The 16,975-nt window shown below is 35.4% G+C and overlaps 1 protein-coding gene across 6 annotated transcripts in view; it reads left to right on the forward strand.

The window, feature by feature from the left end:
• The window catches only part of MSH1 (MUTL protein homolog 1), a 54,717-nt gene extending 39,114 nt beyond the window's left edge, over positions 1 to 15,603 (forward strand). For 5 of the 6 annotated variants that reach the window (XM_088215306.1, XM_088215307.1, XM_088215308.1 and 2 more), the window contains 13 exons: positions 288 to 397; positions 499 to 604; positions 691 to 766; positions 1,668 to 1,726; positions 2,655 to 2,722; positions 5,064 to 5,237; positions 6,089 to 6,295; positions 6,518 to 6,774; positions 6,945 to 7,088; positions 11,775 to 11,832; positions 12,292 to 12,588; positions 14,153 to 14,860; positions 15,089 to 15,603. In XM_088215306.1, the coding sequence (XP_088071432.1) occupies positions 288 to 397; positions 499 to 604; positions 691 to 766; positions 1,668 to 1,726; positions 2,655 to 2,722; positions 5,064 to 5,237; positions 6,089 to 6,295; positions 6,518 to 6,774; positions 6,945 to 7,088; positions 11,775 to 11,832; positions 12,292 to 12,588; positions 14,153 to 14,860; positions 15,089 to 15,316 (2,492 nt within the window). In that variant the 3' untranslated portion in view covers positions 15,317 to 15,603. Of the gene's footprint in view, positions 1 to 287; positions 398 to 498; positions 605 to 690; positions 767 to 1,667; positions 1,727 to 2,654; positions 2,723 to 5,063; positions 5,238 to 6,088; positions 6,296 to 6,517; positions 6,775 to 6,944; positions 7,089 to 11,774; positions 11,833 to 12,291; positions 12,589 to 14,152; positions 14,986 to 15,088 lie in introns of all 6 variants that reach the window. The other variant, XR_015817653.1, reaches the window with a different exon arrangement.
• Positions 15,604 to 16,975: the final 1,372 nt, after the last annotated feature.

The raw sequence follows: 16,975 nt of genomic DNA on the forward strand, positions 1-16,975 counted from the left end.
GTTCCTAAAGTTATATATGATGGACACTATTATTCAATAAAATCACAACATTTTATTTTTCTCACCCTTACTATTTGATTTTCAGTTATGAAGGTAAGGGTTGTACAGAATTAACATGAAAACCACGATTGTGTTTTCTGGTTATATGGAGTATAAGACATCTATGCCACAAATCCCTTATGATATTTTGTTACCATGCTGTTCCATCAACAAATGCCCTTTTATTTGTTCAATTAAAATGCAAAGTCTTTTGCAACTCTTCACTCTATTAGAGGTGTTTTTCCTAGGAACTTGCCGTTGGGGAGAATTTGGTGAAGGAGGTCTGTTGTGGGGAGAATGTAGTGCTAGAAATTTTGAGTGGATTGAGGGGAATCCTGTCACTGAACTTCTATTCAAGGTGCACATTTCAAAATGAGGTTGCATTGCTCACAGAATTAAGCTTGTGCTTTCTATCTGTATTTTTTGAAATATGTAGTCTTTATTCCTGCAATTTTCCAGGTGAAGGAACTCTATGGTCTTGATGATGAAGTTTCGTTTAGAAATGTTACTGTGCCTTCAGAAAACAGGCCACGTCCTTTGCACCTTGGAACAGCAACTCAAATTGGTTGGTTTTGTTTCCCTTAGACATTGATATTTAACTCTATGTATCATAAAGCCATAAGCATAACTGCTATGTGTGTGTGCTTGCAGGTGCCATTCCAACAGAAGGAATACCTTGTTTATTGAAGGTTTTGCTTCCCCAAAATTGCTCTGGCCTACCAGTACTGTAAGAGATCTTTTTAGCGGAAAATATATTTTTGCACTATGATGATTGAGTGAATTAATTTGTCCTTTGTCCTTTTCTTTTTTTGGTTTTCTAAAATTTCATTTAGTTATGACTCAACAAATCACAAGACATGATCCTTTTCATTTTTCCTTTTGATCTCTTGATATTCATCATGAAAATGCTAGTTATCTTTTTCTAATATTAATGCTACTTGTTAATATTGAAATGAAAGTGAAGAATGGGAGGAAACTTGGGGAATGGTTCTTTTTTTTTTTCTGCAATATAAGCAAACTGTTGAAATGTATTAAACAGGAGCATTAAGGGAATGATGGTTGAAGGACACTCACATGTGCATCAATAATCTTGTGTATGCGTCATGTGCAAACACAGATTTATCTTTATTTTGGCAAATTTGTGATTTTTTTTTTATTTGTACTGGCTGATGTAACCTTTTGAAGTAATCTCAAAGTTGCATCATGTAGCTTTTGAGGTCAAAATTATTTAGAGTTGTATATCAAAAAGTTTTCCTAACTATGAGTGGTTGCTGAAATAAAAGTGTAAACTACCATTGCTGTTTCCCCCTTTTTGATAGCAAAAGGAATATTGGGTTGTAAAAATATGGTCATTGAACTCTCCTTTCTCTTATTATCAGTCAGTTCTCCTAGAAGGCCATATAGAATCCAGATGGAAAATGCCGAAAGAAAAATATGGAATTTTTGCTCTTGGAGTATACTATTTATATTCTTTTATGTGAAAGTTCATGTGGTATGTGGTCAAATCGTGACATATAATGAGGTGTCATCAATCAGCATCAAATTAAAGAACTTGTATAATGCTCAAGCAATAGTATACAATTGTTTTTCTCTCTCACTCTCTTTCTTTTTTCTGTGTTAATCTTTAGGTATATTCGGGATCTTCTTCTCAATCCTCCGGCTTATGAGATTGCATTGACGATTCAAGGTGGCTTTGAAATATATGTCCTATTGATTCATCATTTGGTTTCGGGATCATAGAGTATTCATGATTTATTCAATATAACCTGTAAATTTAACAAAATTAAAATCTTATTGGCTTTGTTAGGAGTTGAATTTTCATACAGACATGATTATGTTATTTTAATTCTTTATGCATGTTGGCGACTTTTGGACCTCCAAGGGTCATGATAAGAATTTTGTCTTCCTTTCTAAAACTTAGCCCGCCTTTTTTTTTCCTCCTGTGGTCTAAGTAACATTTTGTTATGGTACTTTCTAAGCAACATTTAACAATGATACTTTTGTTAAAACTTGCAGCACCGGGATATAGACTTTCCATCATTAGTTAAATACTTTATAATTTTTAACAATTTCACCATGCTAGGAACATAATTTATTCATTGAAAAAGAGTCATTACTAATTTCACCAAAAGAAAAAAGACACTACTTTCACCATACAACTTTTTTCATTCTCATGAAAATCTGTTATGATCTTTTCTCTTTATGTCATACGAACAATAACTTTTCTTTTTCTCTACTCTTGGAAACATGATAATCTAGGTATTTATTAACATGTGAAACAATAATCAAGAAGTATATCTGTTAACTAGGGAGGATCAAGATGATCATCATCTAAGTATGGATTTTAAATTCACTGTCACAGAGTGTGCAATCAATGTTTCTGGTTTCTTTTTTCATCAATTAGCAAATAATTAATACACACTGAGAGGAGCAAGAGAGGAAGCTACAAATGGCAGGGTTGTATAACAGAAAATGCCACTAGTTTTCATCTTCATTAAGAATTAGCTATTTCATGATTTTTGGATATCATATATGGTTCTTTTCTTTTGTTTTCCCTTTGATCCATAAAATAGTTTTTGCTCAAATTTTGCAATATGGTGTATTTTTTTGTGCAGCTACATGCAAACTCATGAGCAAAGTGAAGTGCTCAATTCCGGAGTTTACTTGTGTTTCATCTGCAAAGGTTATATTCCAATTGCTTTATGAATATTTTACTCGCTAAAAAACTATGCATCTAAAGTATTGTTTCTTTGTTTTTGTGCCTGAATTTGCTCTGAAAGTAATATTTCTTTGTTTTTGTGTCTGAATTTGTTTTGTAGTTGCAAAAGGAATCATTTTTAGAAGACTGTTGCTAAGTATATCTTTAATGTTTATAGTAACAAATGCATTCATGAAAAAAAAGTGTAATATTCCTGAATTTGTTTTAGTTCAAGTATTGCTGGATGGCTCCACTTTATCACCTGTTCCTATTGTGGACAAAGGTAGAGATAAAACAAATGAATGTGACAAAGGAAAGTGTTTACCAAGAGACTCCTAAACATTGCGCTGGCATATGGAAAGCTATTTGTATCATCCTCTGGTGATCGACATCATGACATATCGCTATCTCCCTTCTGCTTCTCACACAGATGATGCTCCTCCACCATTGCCTTTCCAGACCCATCTTCCTGTTATGCTCTGCAAACAGAAATTGAAAACCCTTCCACATTTCATTAATTTCCTCCTGCAATGCTCTTCTTGGCCGATCTCCTCATAGCTCCCTTCTTGCTCTAACTCCATAGTCAAAGGAAGAAGCTTATGTTGCCGAACTGTCATCTTCAGATTCCATCTCATCACTCTCTTCTTCCCCCATTCTGGAGTTAAAGGAAATCACATGTTTCTCTCTTCTCTCCATCTTTGTGTGAACCTAGGCCCTTAAGGTTCATCCTGTTTTTGATTCGTTTCCCATAGCCGTGTGGTTTGTGAGTAGATGATGGTTTGGCTTGGAGACCAGCAACTTTCTGTGTGAAGGAGGCAGTTAGAGATGATTGTGATTCAGCAATGATGATGGACTTCAGCTGTCCCTAAACCATGCGTGGCTGAGCCACAGTTTCGCTTGCATTGCCAGTTTCACTCCTCTGCTTCTGTTCCTCGTCGACCCATTCGGGTATCTCTTTCCTGGGTTGCCAAACCATTCTGCAGTGATTTCTCCTCTAGGCTCAATGGTGAGCAGCAATTGGGTTTCCGGCATTGGTAACTTTTGGGCCATGTAGGTGGCTGATTAAATGTGGGCTGTTTTTGGGCCCCAGGCTGAAAAGGGCAGCTTCCTTATCACTTCTTACCAAACTTTGCTGACTTGTTCCTGGGGCCCATAATACCCTTCTGTTTCCCAACTTATTGACAGTTAGTTGGAGATACAATTTTAAAAGTTGCTGATTTTTCTCCCAAAATCCTCCCCCACCAATCCTCCTGCTTGGAATCGCAGTAGATTTTCTGGCAATATTCCCACTCCTTTGAAAATTGAAAGAAATTGAACCTCTCCCTGATTGCCCCTCCCTGGCGTGGTGTAGCTGGCTACAGCTGTGTTAACAGCTGTTTTTTATTTCCTGAAACCTTCTTTTCTGTATGCTTTTCAGCAACTGGTGGCTCCCTGCTCCTTCCCCGACCAGTCCTCTCCAGATTCTCCAGTTCTGCCACCATTGCTTGCCATCCAGCTGCTCCTCTGTCCTCTGGAATGTAAACTCTATCGGGTATCTGGGCTCCCAAGTACCTGATCAGCAGCAGAATTCTACCCTCTTATTATGTTGTATTTCTGCAAAGAAGTATCCATTCTCCGCTCTACAAATTGGATATAGTAGATAATATGTTCATCCAATGAAGTAACTGTAATTGCATCCAAATTGGGCTTCCGGTGCGTAAGTTGAATATCAAACAATTGCTTTCCTACTCTTTCTTCAGTCCGCACTTGACCGGTCAGCACTTGCCCCTAATTCCGACTCACCCTGGACACCGTCCGCTCTATTTGGAAGTCCCTCCATAATCCTTCCTTAATTACCATTTTAGGCTGTCAGTAGGATTACTAGACAATAGTCAACTGAAACTATCAGTAGCTGTTGCTGTGATTATAGTAATTCATCTGGTATGAGGTGAAGATAACTTGCACATGAGATGTCTAGCTGTTGACGTTATTGTTTCCATTATTATCAAGCAATTTAACTTGCACATAAGATGTCTAGCAGTCAACATTACTGTTGCCATTATCTGGCAGTTTTATTTTTCCTGCAACTAACATATTCTGGTAAGAATCATTATTTTCTTTTCTAGCAGTCGACATTGCTGTTGCCATTATATCAGGCAGTTTTAATTGTCCTGCAAGTAACAGATTCTAGTAAGAATCATTATTTTCTTTTCTTTTTTAGAAAGAACAAACATGATATTACATCAAAATTTCTCTTTTCTATTCATATTCCCATGGTTGACATAAACCTTAGGCTATTAATTCATGCCTCCATATCTCATTACTAGGCATCTCTCTGTTTGTGCAGCTGGTGAAGCTACTTGAGCAGAGGGAGGCCAATCATGTGGAGTTCTGCAGAATTAAAAGTGTTCTTGATGAAATATTGCACATGTATAAGCAACCGGAGCTCAATGAAATTTTGAGATCATTGATGGACCCTACATGGGTGGCAACTGGCTTGAAAATTGATTTTGAGAAATTAGTAAGTGGTGACATGGTTTTATTTTGTATCATTTCATAGTTTGTTGAGTTCTTCATTTCCTTATTGACTTTAAAGGATTATACATTCTCCCTCACAAGATTAAGGAAAAAGAGCTTTGGTCTGCCGCGCTGCATGTGTAAGTTTTAAGCAAGTAGTCTTAGAGACATCGACACATATTATCTTAAATATTCTAGCATAGCTAGCCAGGAAGAAACGGTGAGAAAGTTCTAGCCAGAAATGTACTGCTAAGTATCAGTTCTCAGTGGCCCAGAACTCAGACTGGCTTTTATGTCTTATTTTTGCAATCATAAATCTGTGTAGCCCATAAATCTGTGTAGCTGTATCTAGATTGTAAATGTGATTAAACATATATTATTTTGAAGAACCCTGTGCTGAATATTGACTCCGAACATAGGTTAAGATTGGTGCTATATCTTTTCTAAATTTCCTTTTCATCCTCTAGGTCTTTCATCATCATTGCCTTAACTGATTGAATTTCACAATTTCCTTGTTATTTTGGTCTGTATTTGTCAGAGACTATTTGTTCAAAAGTGAGAGGAGGCCTGATGTACTTTTGTAGTTCCCAACAACATCATTGCTTCAAAATGTTTGATTTCATTTCTTTCTTGCTATGTACGGGAAGATGCTGTTTTTTAGCTTTTTATTAGCTTATACGGAACTCTCTCCTTCCATCATTAGATATGGTGTTTACCATGCTGTACAGAGAAGTAAATATATGCTATTCCACTTGTTTGTTGGTGTTTTCTGAAATTACTTCTATTAATATTTATTTCTTTCTCCATGATGATTTATAACTTCTGAATTAATTTAATTCTCTTAATTTACTCCAGGTTGAGGAATGTGAATGGGCTTCAGGTAGGATAGGCGAAATGATCATTGTAGATGATGATAGTGATCAAAAACTAAGCTCCTATGATAATATTCCAAATGAATTTTTTGAGGATATGGAGTCCTCGTGGAAAGGCCGTGTGAAGAGGATTCATATAGAGGAAGAATTTCTAGCTGTAGAACAGGCAGCTGGAGCCTTATCTTTAGCAGTAAGCTTCTGAAATTAAATTCTTTTTTTATTGCTTCTCAGTTCCATGCTTTAGTTGCATTGTGCAACATATCTTGGAGGACTCGGCTGTTTCTTAGGGTCCATTCTGTACATTTCACTTATAATTGAGTTTTCTTCAGTGTAGTAAACAATTTATTTGCTCTTCGGGTTTGTATGCTTGTTCTTGCATGCATCATTGTTTAGGTATACAATGTTTCTTCAGGTGCATGAGGATTTTCTCCCTATTATTTCAAGAATAAGGGCCATGACAGCACCACTTGGTGGCCCAAAGGGAGAAATATTATATGCCCGAGAGCATGAGGCTGTTTGGTTCAAGGGAAAACGGTTTGCCCCATCAGTATGGGCAGGTACTCCTGGGGAAGAACAAATTAAGCAACTTAGACCAGCTTTGGATTCAAAAGGTAGAAAGGTCGGAGAGGAATGGTTTAGCACTGTGAAAGTGGAGGATGCTTTAATGAGGTATGCTATTCAGTACAATGCTGTGGGAGTTTTTTATAATAATTTTTATGTTTCTTTTATAAGTATGTGATGTTTCTGCTGTTCTTGATGGTAGATTGACGTTTTAAAAAAGATATATAGATGTTTATATGGTAATGTCTTCAGCAATATTTTTTTTCTTACTATTCCAGGTACCATGAGGCAAGTGAAAAGGTAAAAGCAAGAGCATTGGAGCTGTTGAGAGGACTTTCGACTGAGTTGCAAACTAAGATCAATATTCTTGTTTTTGCTTCCATGCTGCTTGTCATTGCAAAAGCGTTATTTTCTCATGTGAGGTAAAAGATAAGTTATCACATTTCCTGAGAAGAATCTGTTATGCAAAATATGATCTTGTCTATTATGTAATTAACATGGCTCCTGTTAATTGATTAAGGTACATAAATTTTCTAGTTGTATATTTTCCATTTTCTGCTGCAAGCTCTAGTAGTATTGTTTCAGCTGAGAAAAGAACACTTTGGACTAAAGTGTTTGATACATTCAATTTATGTTTGGTTACTATTTCCACAGTGTAATGTTTGAGGCACACTAGCATTCAGGGGGAGAGACCATGAATAAGGGCAAAATCTGTGGAGAAAAATTGTATTTTTTATTGAATAGTTACAAAATATTATACACATATTTACGGTGTCATCATAGCTTCATAAAAGGAAACCTAATTATTTTGGAATCCCATGATAATGGGATATTCCACCACAATAGGATCCTAAAAAAATAATTTAGGTTCTATATATTACACAAAAGGAAAAAAAATATATGAACTTTCCTTTTCAAACACTCTCCCTCAAGGTGGTGCATATATGTTCTTCAATTCCTAGCTTGGTAACAATATTCTGAAACATTGGGCTACTCAGTCCTTTAGTAAGCACATCAATCAGTTAACCATGGGTTGGTCAAAATGGTGAATTGATCAGTCAGCTCTCCGATTTTTCTTTGATGATGTGTCTATCGACTTCAATGTACTTCATTCGGTCATATTGTGTTAGATTGTGGACTATGTTAATAACACACATTATCACAATAGAGTCTTTATGCACCATCCCATTTAACCTTCGAATCTTCAAGGATGATCTTTATCCATAGTAGTCCACAGAAGTTCTGAACCATTGCCCTAAATTATATTTCTACAGTTGACTGTGCTACCATATTTTTCTTTTTACCCTACAAGTTACCAGATTAACACCAAGAGAGATATATTATCTAGAGATTGGTCTAATACCAATGGTTGATCCTGCATAATCAACATCTGCGTAGACCTCAATAATTGGACCTTTGTTTCTTTTGAAAAGAATATCTTTCCCTGGTGTGCCTTTAAGGTAGCAATACTTGTTAGTTGCTTGTAAGTGGACTTCTCTTGGATTATGCATAAACTGGCTGATCACACTTAAAGCATAGATTATATCTGGTCGTGTCTGAGATAAATAAATAAGCTTTCCAACTAGATGTTGTACATTTCTTTGTCTATCTCTGCATCATCTTCTGCCTTTCCTAACTTTTGGATTTGAGTCCATTGGGTACTTGTTGGTTTGTAACCTGTCTTGTCTGTTTCTTTAAGCAGATTAGGAACATACTTCTGATGAGAGATGAAAATGCCCTGTTTAGAGTGAGTTATCTCAATGCCAAGAAAGTATTTTAACTTTATAGTGTCTTGATCTCGAACTCTTTGGCTAGACACTAATTTAGTCATTGTCTCTATGCATCATCATCTACTGTTACTATTATGTCCTCTACATAAACTGGGGAGTTATGACTTTTCCTGAAGATGAGTGCTTGATGAACAATTTATAATCTCCTTGTTCTGCTTGTATCCCGTTGCTATCATTACTCTTGCAAATTTGTCAAACCATGCTTGTGGTGATTGCTTAAGTCCGCAGAAGGCCTTCGTAAGTTTAGACACTGTATGACCACCTCTGTTTGTCCATCTGTCTGTAGGTGGTAGGCGTAGCTGAAAGCAAGCTTAGTTTTGGATAGGCCAAAAAGTTATTTCCAAACCAAACATGTGAAAGTGACATTTTCCTTGGTAACAATGGACTCAGAGAGTTGGTGTAGTTTCAAAACAGAGTCAAAGAATAGATGAGTCACATTTACAGCCTTGTAGCATGTGCCAAAGGAAGTAGCATACTTACAAAATGGATCAATCACTACCAGAAGAATTGTCTTCCTATGGGATGGGGGAAGTCCCTCGATGAAAGCCATTGTCTGCCCATATTTGAACTGTTACGGTCAAAGGTTTTAGTAAGCTGGTAGGTTGTAATTACTCAATTTTATTGTATTGGCACGCCAAACAAGTCTTCACAAGGTCTTGCACTTGTCACTTTTGGCCCTTCCAGTGGAAATTTCCTTACAATTCATTTTAGTGTTCCTTGATATCCTTCATGACCCTGGTTATGAAAAGGTTGGTAGGAGATAAACTCGCTTCTTTTAGAAAACCAATCTATCATTCACAGACCATAAATCCCGTCTCTTGTTTGGACCTTGTCTCTTATCTTTTATAAGGTTTGTGATGAAATAATTTCTTTTCTAACATCTTCAAGAATGTCCAATGGAGGCATTGCTATTACAGTGACCTTTGCTGCATCTTCGAACGAGAAAGGGCATCTGCTACAATATTTTTCTTAGCCGCATGGTATTGCATCGTGAAACCAGAGTCCATCAGTTTGCTCCATCAATGTTGTTGCGGTAAGGTGACAATTTGTTTGAATAGACATTTTAAACTATGACGGTCTGTTCTTATCACGAAATGTCTGCCCCAGAGATATAGCCATCAATGCCACACAACTTAAGCGAGACCCACCAACTCCTTTTCATATGCCAGAAATTTGTGGTGTCTTAATGCTAATACTTTGCTGAAGAAGACTATAGGTCACCTTCCTTGTTGCAAAACTGCTCCTATGCTATAATCCTAGGCATAACACTCCACAATGAAAGGTTTGACAAGTCAGGGAAGGCAAGAACCAAAGTCGAGGTTATAGCTTTCTTTAATTGTTTAAAGGTTGCAGATGCTTCTAGGGTCCGTAAATGAATTCTTGCAAAACATGCTACTAAGGGTCCTGCAATTACTCAATATTTTCTATGAATTTCCGGTAGTAACCGGTTAATCATAGGAATCCTTATTGACGTTTGGTAGTCATTGGTTTCGGCCATTGCAACTTATCTTAAAATTTTAAAGTGTCAGCTGCTGCCCCTTCTTAAGAATTGTCTGTCTGAGGTATGAGACCTGTGTTTGGCCATAAAAACACTTGGATTGCCTAAGGAATAGTCACTGCCTTTCCAATAGTGAGAAAACTGCTCTCAAGTTTCCCAAGTGTTCCATCAGTGTTTTTCTATAAATAAAGATATCACCAAATAAGATCAAGAAAACTTACAAAATTATAGCTGGAAAACTTTATTCATCAGAGCTTGGAGGATAAAAGTTGCATTAGTAAATCCAAATGACATGATCAAAAAATCTATAGTGGCCATGCCATGTGCGAAAGCCTTTTTATCAAATCATTAGAGTATATTTGAATTTGATGATAGCCTGAACAAAGGTCCAATTTAGAGAAGAACTTGGCTCCATGCAGTTCCTCAAGTAATTCAACAATCATTAATATTGGAAATTTATCCTTGATAATCTTTTGGTTCAAGGCTTGACAATCCACAAACAACCTCTATATTCAATCTGTCTTCTTTAAGGGAATACTGATTGACTAGGCCGGATAATTGTTTGTCCCATCATCTCGTCTATTTGCCAATCGATCTCATCTTTTTTAGATGTGGATAACAGTAGGATATAACCACCATCCGATTAGAATTGCCTTCCAACACAATTTTATGATTGCGGGTGGATTGTGGAGGTAACTTACTGGGTGTGCCAAATGGTCCAAAGCTCTGTCAGTAATTGTTGTAGGTCAATTTGTTGGCATTGAGCAAATGAGAGTGCTGCAACTCTCATGCCCCATTGGCATTTATGACATTGGATTCTCTGCAGTTCTATGAGGCCTCATTGCTGTTTAAAAGACATTTTCATGACAACAAAGTCCCACAGGCCACAGTGTTCAGAGGCAATTTACTCTGAGAACTGCCCCGAAACCACTCAAGGGGGAAACAAATTGATCTACACATAAAGAGGTGTTCTCTAGTGCAACTTTAAACTTTCCTATATAATCTCGGCCATTCTACTCGCTTTTCATTAGCCACCATTACTCAGAGATGTTCATGTGTCTCCATTTATAGAGAGAGTTGGTGGACTACTAACGTCAATGAAGCAATGGGTGCTATCAAAATCAACAAGGACTAGCATGGGAAGTCCAGTGATACTAACTTTAAACTTTCTCCTACAGGATGATCTCTTCTCCTTGATATGTACTTCTTTTGCTTCTTTTTTGGTCTTAAAGGAGGATACCTTATTCTCCATGCTTGTCTTCTTCTCCTTTTCCTAATAATAATTTTTTTTCTATTCAAAGAAAAAAAAATAACTATCTTGATAGTGTAACTTGAGTTTATTCAGATTAGTTTGGGTTTGCATCCACTTAAACAGATCATTTATGGTATTTATTTGGGGAATATCGTAACCCTATCTCCTGATGAGTTATTCATGGCCTGGTTCTATAAATTTATTATTTATGTGCTTTATGCTTTAAGTTGATGCTGTTGCAACTCAGGAGAGTGAATTGAGGCATTTACTAAAGATATAGATGCATCTAAATTGAACAAACTTGTGTGGTTAAGTATTTCCTATCCTTGGGCTGTCCAGGGCCTCAAGCCAAATCCATTTTATGTCATTGCCCTCCATATACGAGCTTTCCTGAAAATAATATCACTATCATCTTATTTAGTGGAGTTCTTTTAATTTTTTTGTAATTCTCTCTTCTTTAATTTGTAAAACTTCTTGTACTTGATGTCATATCTGGTCTAGATTAACAATAGCTCTTTACTGTTCTTTGAACAGTATTCTAATTTTGAGTGCCATTGGTGTTTTACAGTGAGGGAAGAAGAAGGAAATGGGTTTTTCCTACCCTTGCAGGGTTCAGTTTGTCTGAGGTAGTATATACCTAATCGATTTATACCTTATCTTGCTAATATGATTTATTTCCTTTTTTTTCAACAAAGTTAATTTTAGTCAAAAGTTTCACTTCCATTTTTTGCATAATTTTCTTAGGAGTACCCTCTATATTAGAATACGTAAATTGGATTTTGAATCCGTTGTTCAGAACTTCTATTTTGTCAATTTCCTATGAAATTTTAACTTTTTGCATTTTGCATTGGGTTGTTGTTTACGAAGATAAGATGAACAAAAAAATATACCAACTTTTTTACTGTATCAACTTTATTTTCGTTAGAAATTCTTGTATGGTCCAGCCCAGGCATGAGTTCTTGCATGTTTAATTATGTAAATCTAAATGGTTCAGTGAATCCATGTCTCATGCATCTTAGGGTTGTTGGGGTCCTGTTATTATATGTTTATTTGTATGTCTACTCATTTTGATGTGCCGAGTGCAGGATGCAAAATTATTAGAAGAAACCAGGATGAAGATAATTGGCTTATCACCTTACTGGTTTGATGAAGCAGAAGGCAGTGCTGTGCATAACACAGTCGATATGCAATCATTATTTCTTTTAACAGGACCTAATGGGGGTGGTAAATCAAGTTTTCTTCGATCAATTTGTGCTGTTTCATTACTTGGAATATGTGGATTTATGGTTCCTGCCAAGTCAGCCTTGATTCCCCCCTTTGATTCTATCATGCTTCACATGAAATCATATGATAGTCCCGCTGATGGAAAAAGCTCGTTTCAGGTAGGTTACTGTTGTTTTCTCCTTTATGCTAAGGTTCAACCGTGTATATATTCACATGGCACAAAGGGGCATCATTCTTTGCAAAAATATAATTTCATAGTTGTTAGACTTGGATTGGAGCTTGATCTAGTCTAGGCTCTGAATCATGGATCCATGAACTAAACAGTGAGTTAAGTAGTGAAACTGTAGGAATAATAGCCAATTATTTAAGTTAAATTTATTATTTTATTAATTAATATTTTTGGGGAAACATAATTAATATATGTATGTATTGTTTTCTTTTATAACAGATTGTAGCTCTAGAATTAGGTTAAGTTAGTCAGCTTCCTATTTTGTTAGGATGTCCCATAAATCATGGGATACAAAATATCAATTTCCTTTTCTGTAGTTAGGCTTACTGTATATATATGTAAGTTTTGTGTATTATGCATAATAATAAGACATCAAAATTTTCCACCTGATATCAGAGCTGGCCACCTTCATTTCCAGCTGCGCGCACAGACCAGCCACACACGGAGCAAATAAGGCTGTCTTGGAAACCCGAAATATATTACACTATCATCTACTAAATCTTCTTTGGAAACCTGAAGTATTTCATAAATTAACATTTTCCAAGTTCTCTCCTGGAAGGATTTAGCAAGATATCTTAGTCTCCGTCATTGTGATCACACCCTTCTTGTTTTTAATATATCTTTTTTCTATTAGAAAAGATATACTCCGCAATAAATTGAGATTGTTGGTACTTTATTTTTTCTATCTATTAGAGGATTTGAATCCTATTATATGTCGAAAGAAAAAGTAACAAAAACTTCAGTTCAACAACTTTCTTTGTTGTGCAATATGATCTTTACATTTGATTAATCTGGGTATTTATATTTGCTATTTAGTATGATAACTTTTGACTATTTAGTATGATTACTAAAACTTCATTTTTAATTTGAATTTGGCGAACATATTACTAAACCATTGCTTGTGATCCATATGAGAGAGTATTTTTACTTAGTGGTTTAAAAATACTTGAGACCAAAATGACGTACCATTTTCTAACCTACCTCCTTTCAAATGATACGTATGAGTCTTGACTTGTTCTGAGAATCTTTGCCTAATTTGGGATCGCTATGAACATGTGTTACATTTCCTTGTTTCCTTTGGAGATGCTTAAACTTGTAAACTGTACTGTTGTGGAGGTTAAACCATTTCATCAGTGTCTTTTCTCTTTTAAATTTTGGCTGCTATTAGAACCCTTTTTTGTTGTTTTTTTTCTCTTTCTTTCATGACGAGTTTAGTTTTGCAACTTGTCATTTCCAACAACCCCCAGTTCGATATTCTTTTTTTTTAAATGATTCAAGCTGCTTAGTCTCTGGTACAACATGCTGTTCCTTCACTTTCTCACATGCATTGTTTGTAGATTAGTCAAGTTTGTAATTAAATTACTTCTTCACAATGATGAAAAAGTATATAAACAGAAGTGCAGTGTAGCACAATTTCTACATTTATATTTTAATCATATAGTGAATACATTCAGAATTTCTTCAGTTGGATCATGCTTGCTTTAATATCTCAGGTAGAGATGTCCGAGATTCGATCTATTATCACTCAAGTGTCTTCAAGAAGCCTTGTACTTGTGGATGAAATTTGCAGAGGGACAGAAACAGCAAAGGGGACATGTATTGCTGGTAGCATTGTTGAGACTCTTGATAAAATTGGTTGTCTGGGTATTGTATCCACACACCTGCATGGAATTTTTGATTTGCCTCTTACTGTCCAGAATGTGGCACATAAAGCCATGGGAACGGAGTATGTTGATGGACATACCAAGCCAACTTGGAAATTGATAGATGGGATTTGCAAAGAAAGCCTCGCATTTGAAACAGCTAAAAAGGAAGGCATTTCTGAGGTGATAATCCAAAGAGCTGAAGACCTTTACATGTCAGTTTATGGGAAAGAAGCATTTTCTGGAAGAATCCGTACAGTGGAAAGTACAAGTGTTTGTGGCAGTGATAAGACCCTTCTCTTAAGTAGAACCAGAGCTGGATCTGTCTGCCAGGAGACTGAATCAAACACAGCCAAAACCTTACAGGAGATAGAGAATGCAATAACCATGATATGTCAAAAGAAGATGGTTGAGCTTTACAAACTTGAAAAAATGTCAGAACCTGCTGCTGTACACTGTTTTGCAATTGCTGCCAGGGAACAACCACCTCCATCGACAATAGGTGCTTCTTGTGTATATGTAATGTTGAGACCTGACAAGCGGCTATATGTTGGACAGGTACTTATTTGGAGAACGGACTCCCTTTCTTCTCTTTATTACACATTCCACCTCATCAGTAAGTCATAAAATTACATGAGCAACTATGCTTCCCAAATACAGAGATGAATGTATATTTCACTCATGTTAGTAAGATTGCTTCGTTAAACCTTTATACAGCATTTCATTTATTGTCATTGAAGCTGGCTTCATGTTTTTAACTCAAAACTTTGAGTGTTGTCATGACAGAGTGATGACCTTGAGGGCCGAGTTCGTGCACATCGATCAAAGGAAGGGATGCAGAGTGCCGCTTTCCTTTATTTTGTGGTTCCCGGCAAGAGCATGGCCTGCCAACTGGAAACTCTCCTCATCAACCAACTCCCTTATCAAGGCTACCTGCTAGCCAACTTAGCTGATGGTAAGCATAGGAACTTTGGCACATCCAACCTATCAGTGGATGTTATGAGTGTTCATTAATTCCCCTGTAACAGTTAACCCTATTTACCTAGAGGTTGAAGAAACCAAAACGGGCTACCATCCTCATAATTTTTAACATGTATATAATTCTTAGGTGAGTAGTAGTTAGTTAGTAAATTTAAATATCAAGTGAAGCAGCAATTTTGTTTTCGATGTCGTTGCTCCGATACAGTGTTTCAGCAGAAGGCAAAACTTGTTGTCCATGTAAATTAAGTTGTATTTGTTTTATAATCATTGGCATAATCAAGCTCTATCTGTAAATCCCACCTGCGTGTTTATACAGCAAATTGCCAATTGCAATCCCTGTATTCATTTTCAACTTAGCAGTACTAATTTCCAAAAGCTGTGATATATTCTCTTTTAAGGAATAAGTAGATTTGGTTTATCAAATTGAAAAAAAAAAATTATTAAAAGAAAGAATTTCAAATTGTTGGCTGCTATGATGTTTTTTTGCAAATAATCTGTGTTATTACATAAGGGTAATATTTTATGTTATGTGAGTAGATGTACAGCACATATTTAAACTTTGCTATATTTTTGAAGTATAAAACTATATAATTTAAATCTTGATGAAAAATGATGTCTTATTTAAAATTAAATTTTACTTAGTCCATTGAAAGTTGTATTATAAGTTATAAAATATAGTATATAGTTACATAAAATTAATATTTTACATATAAATAATCGTTCGTCACTAACATATTATATATTTATATTTCTTTATTTTTTTTATAAAATTAAAATTTATTTGATTATCAAAGTTGTATATATGCAATTTACCATATTTATGGTATAGCCACAAATATTATGAATTCTAGATTATAAATTCCATTATAAAAGCATTAAAGAATTGTATTATTATTTTTTTGAAACTTGCCTCTGTCACTTTGATTCTCCTATTTCACAAATTAGGCATATTTTTACGAGGTAGTTTTATTGTATTAACAATAACAAAAAAAAAAGTCTTAACATCAATGATTAAAATATAATTTTTGAACTATAGAATTAAAATTCTTTTCTAACTTATAGAAAAGCTTCAAAACGTTTTTCTTTATTTTTTTTATATATATAGTAAAAATTATTTTGTATTACTTGGTTAATTGAAAAATAATTTAAAACACATAATACTATTAAAATTAATAGAAAATTAAAAGTAATTTTTACAACATGCTTCTTCTATAACAAGCTTCGTATTCCAAATTCTCTTATTATTATCCATTTGATTTAAACAAAACAAATTAATTATTTTATTAAGTTTATTAATATCAAACTCTTTTAATTTACTTACAAATTAAAAACATAAGGAATTTTTATCAAAAATTTTAAAATCATATTATAACATTACAAATTAAAATAATTTTTTATATTTACAAATCAGTTTTAACAAAAAAAAAATAATTTAATACCTAATTTTAATATTACTACAAATTATCCTTGATCTAAAAGAATAATTTAGCCATAAGTGAAGATTATGTGATAACAATGTAGCGCCCGGATCGAGAAAAAAAAAAGCAAGCCACGTCGGCAGCCACGTCAGCAGGCCCGGTCAGCAGTCTCGGCCAACCGGGACCTGCCACGTGGCAAAACCACGTCGTTCCAAAAAGGGCCACGTTGGCGATCCGCGTGGGCGCGATCGGACGGCCCAGATCAAGCGTGCGA

The sequence above is a fragment of the Carica papaya genome, chromosome 3 (genome assembly GCF_054855325.1).
Source record: "Carica papaya isolate Zhongbai chromosome 3, ASM5485532v1, whole genome shotgun sequence".
Lineage (NCBI taxonomy): Eukaryota > Viridiplantae > Streptophyta > Magnoliopsida > Brassicales > Caricaceae > Carica > Carica papaya.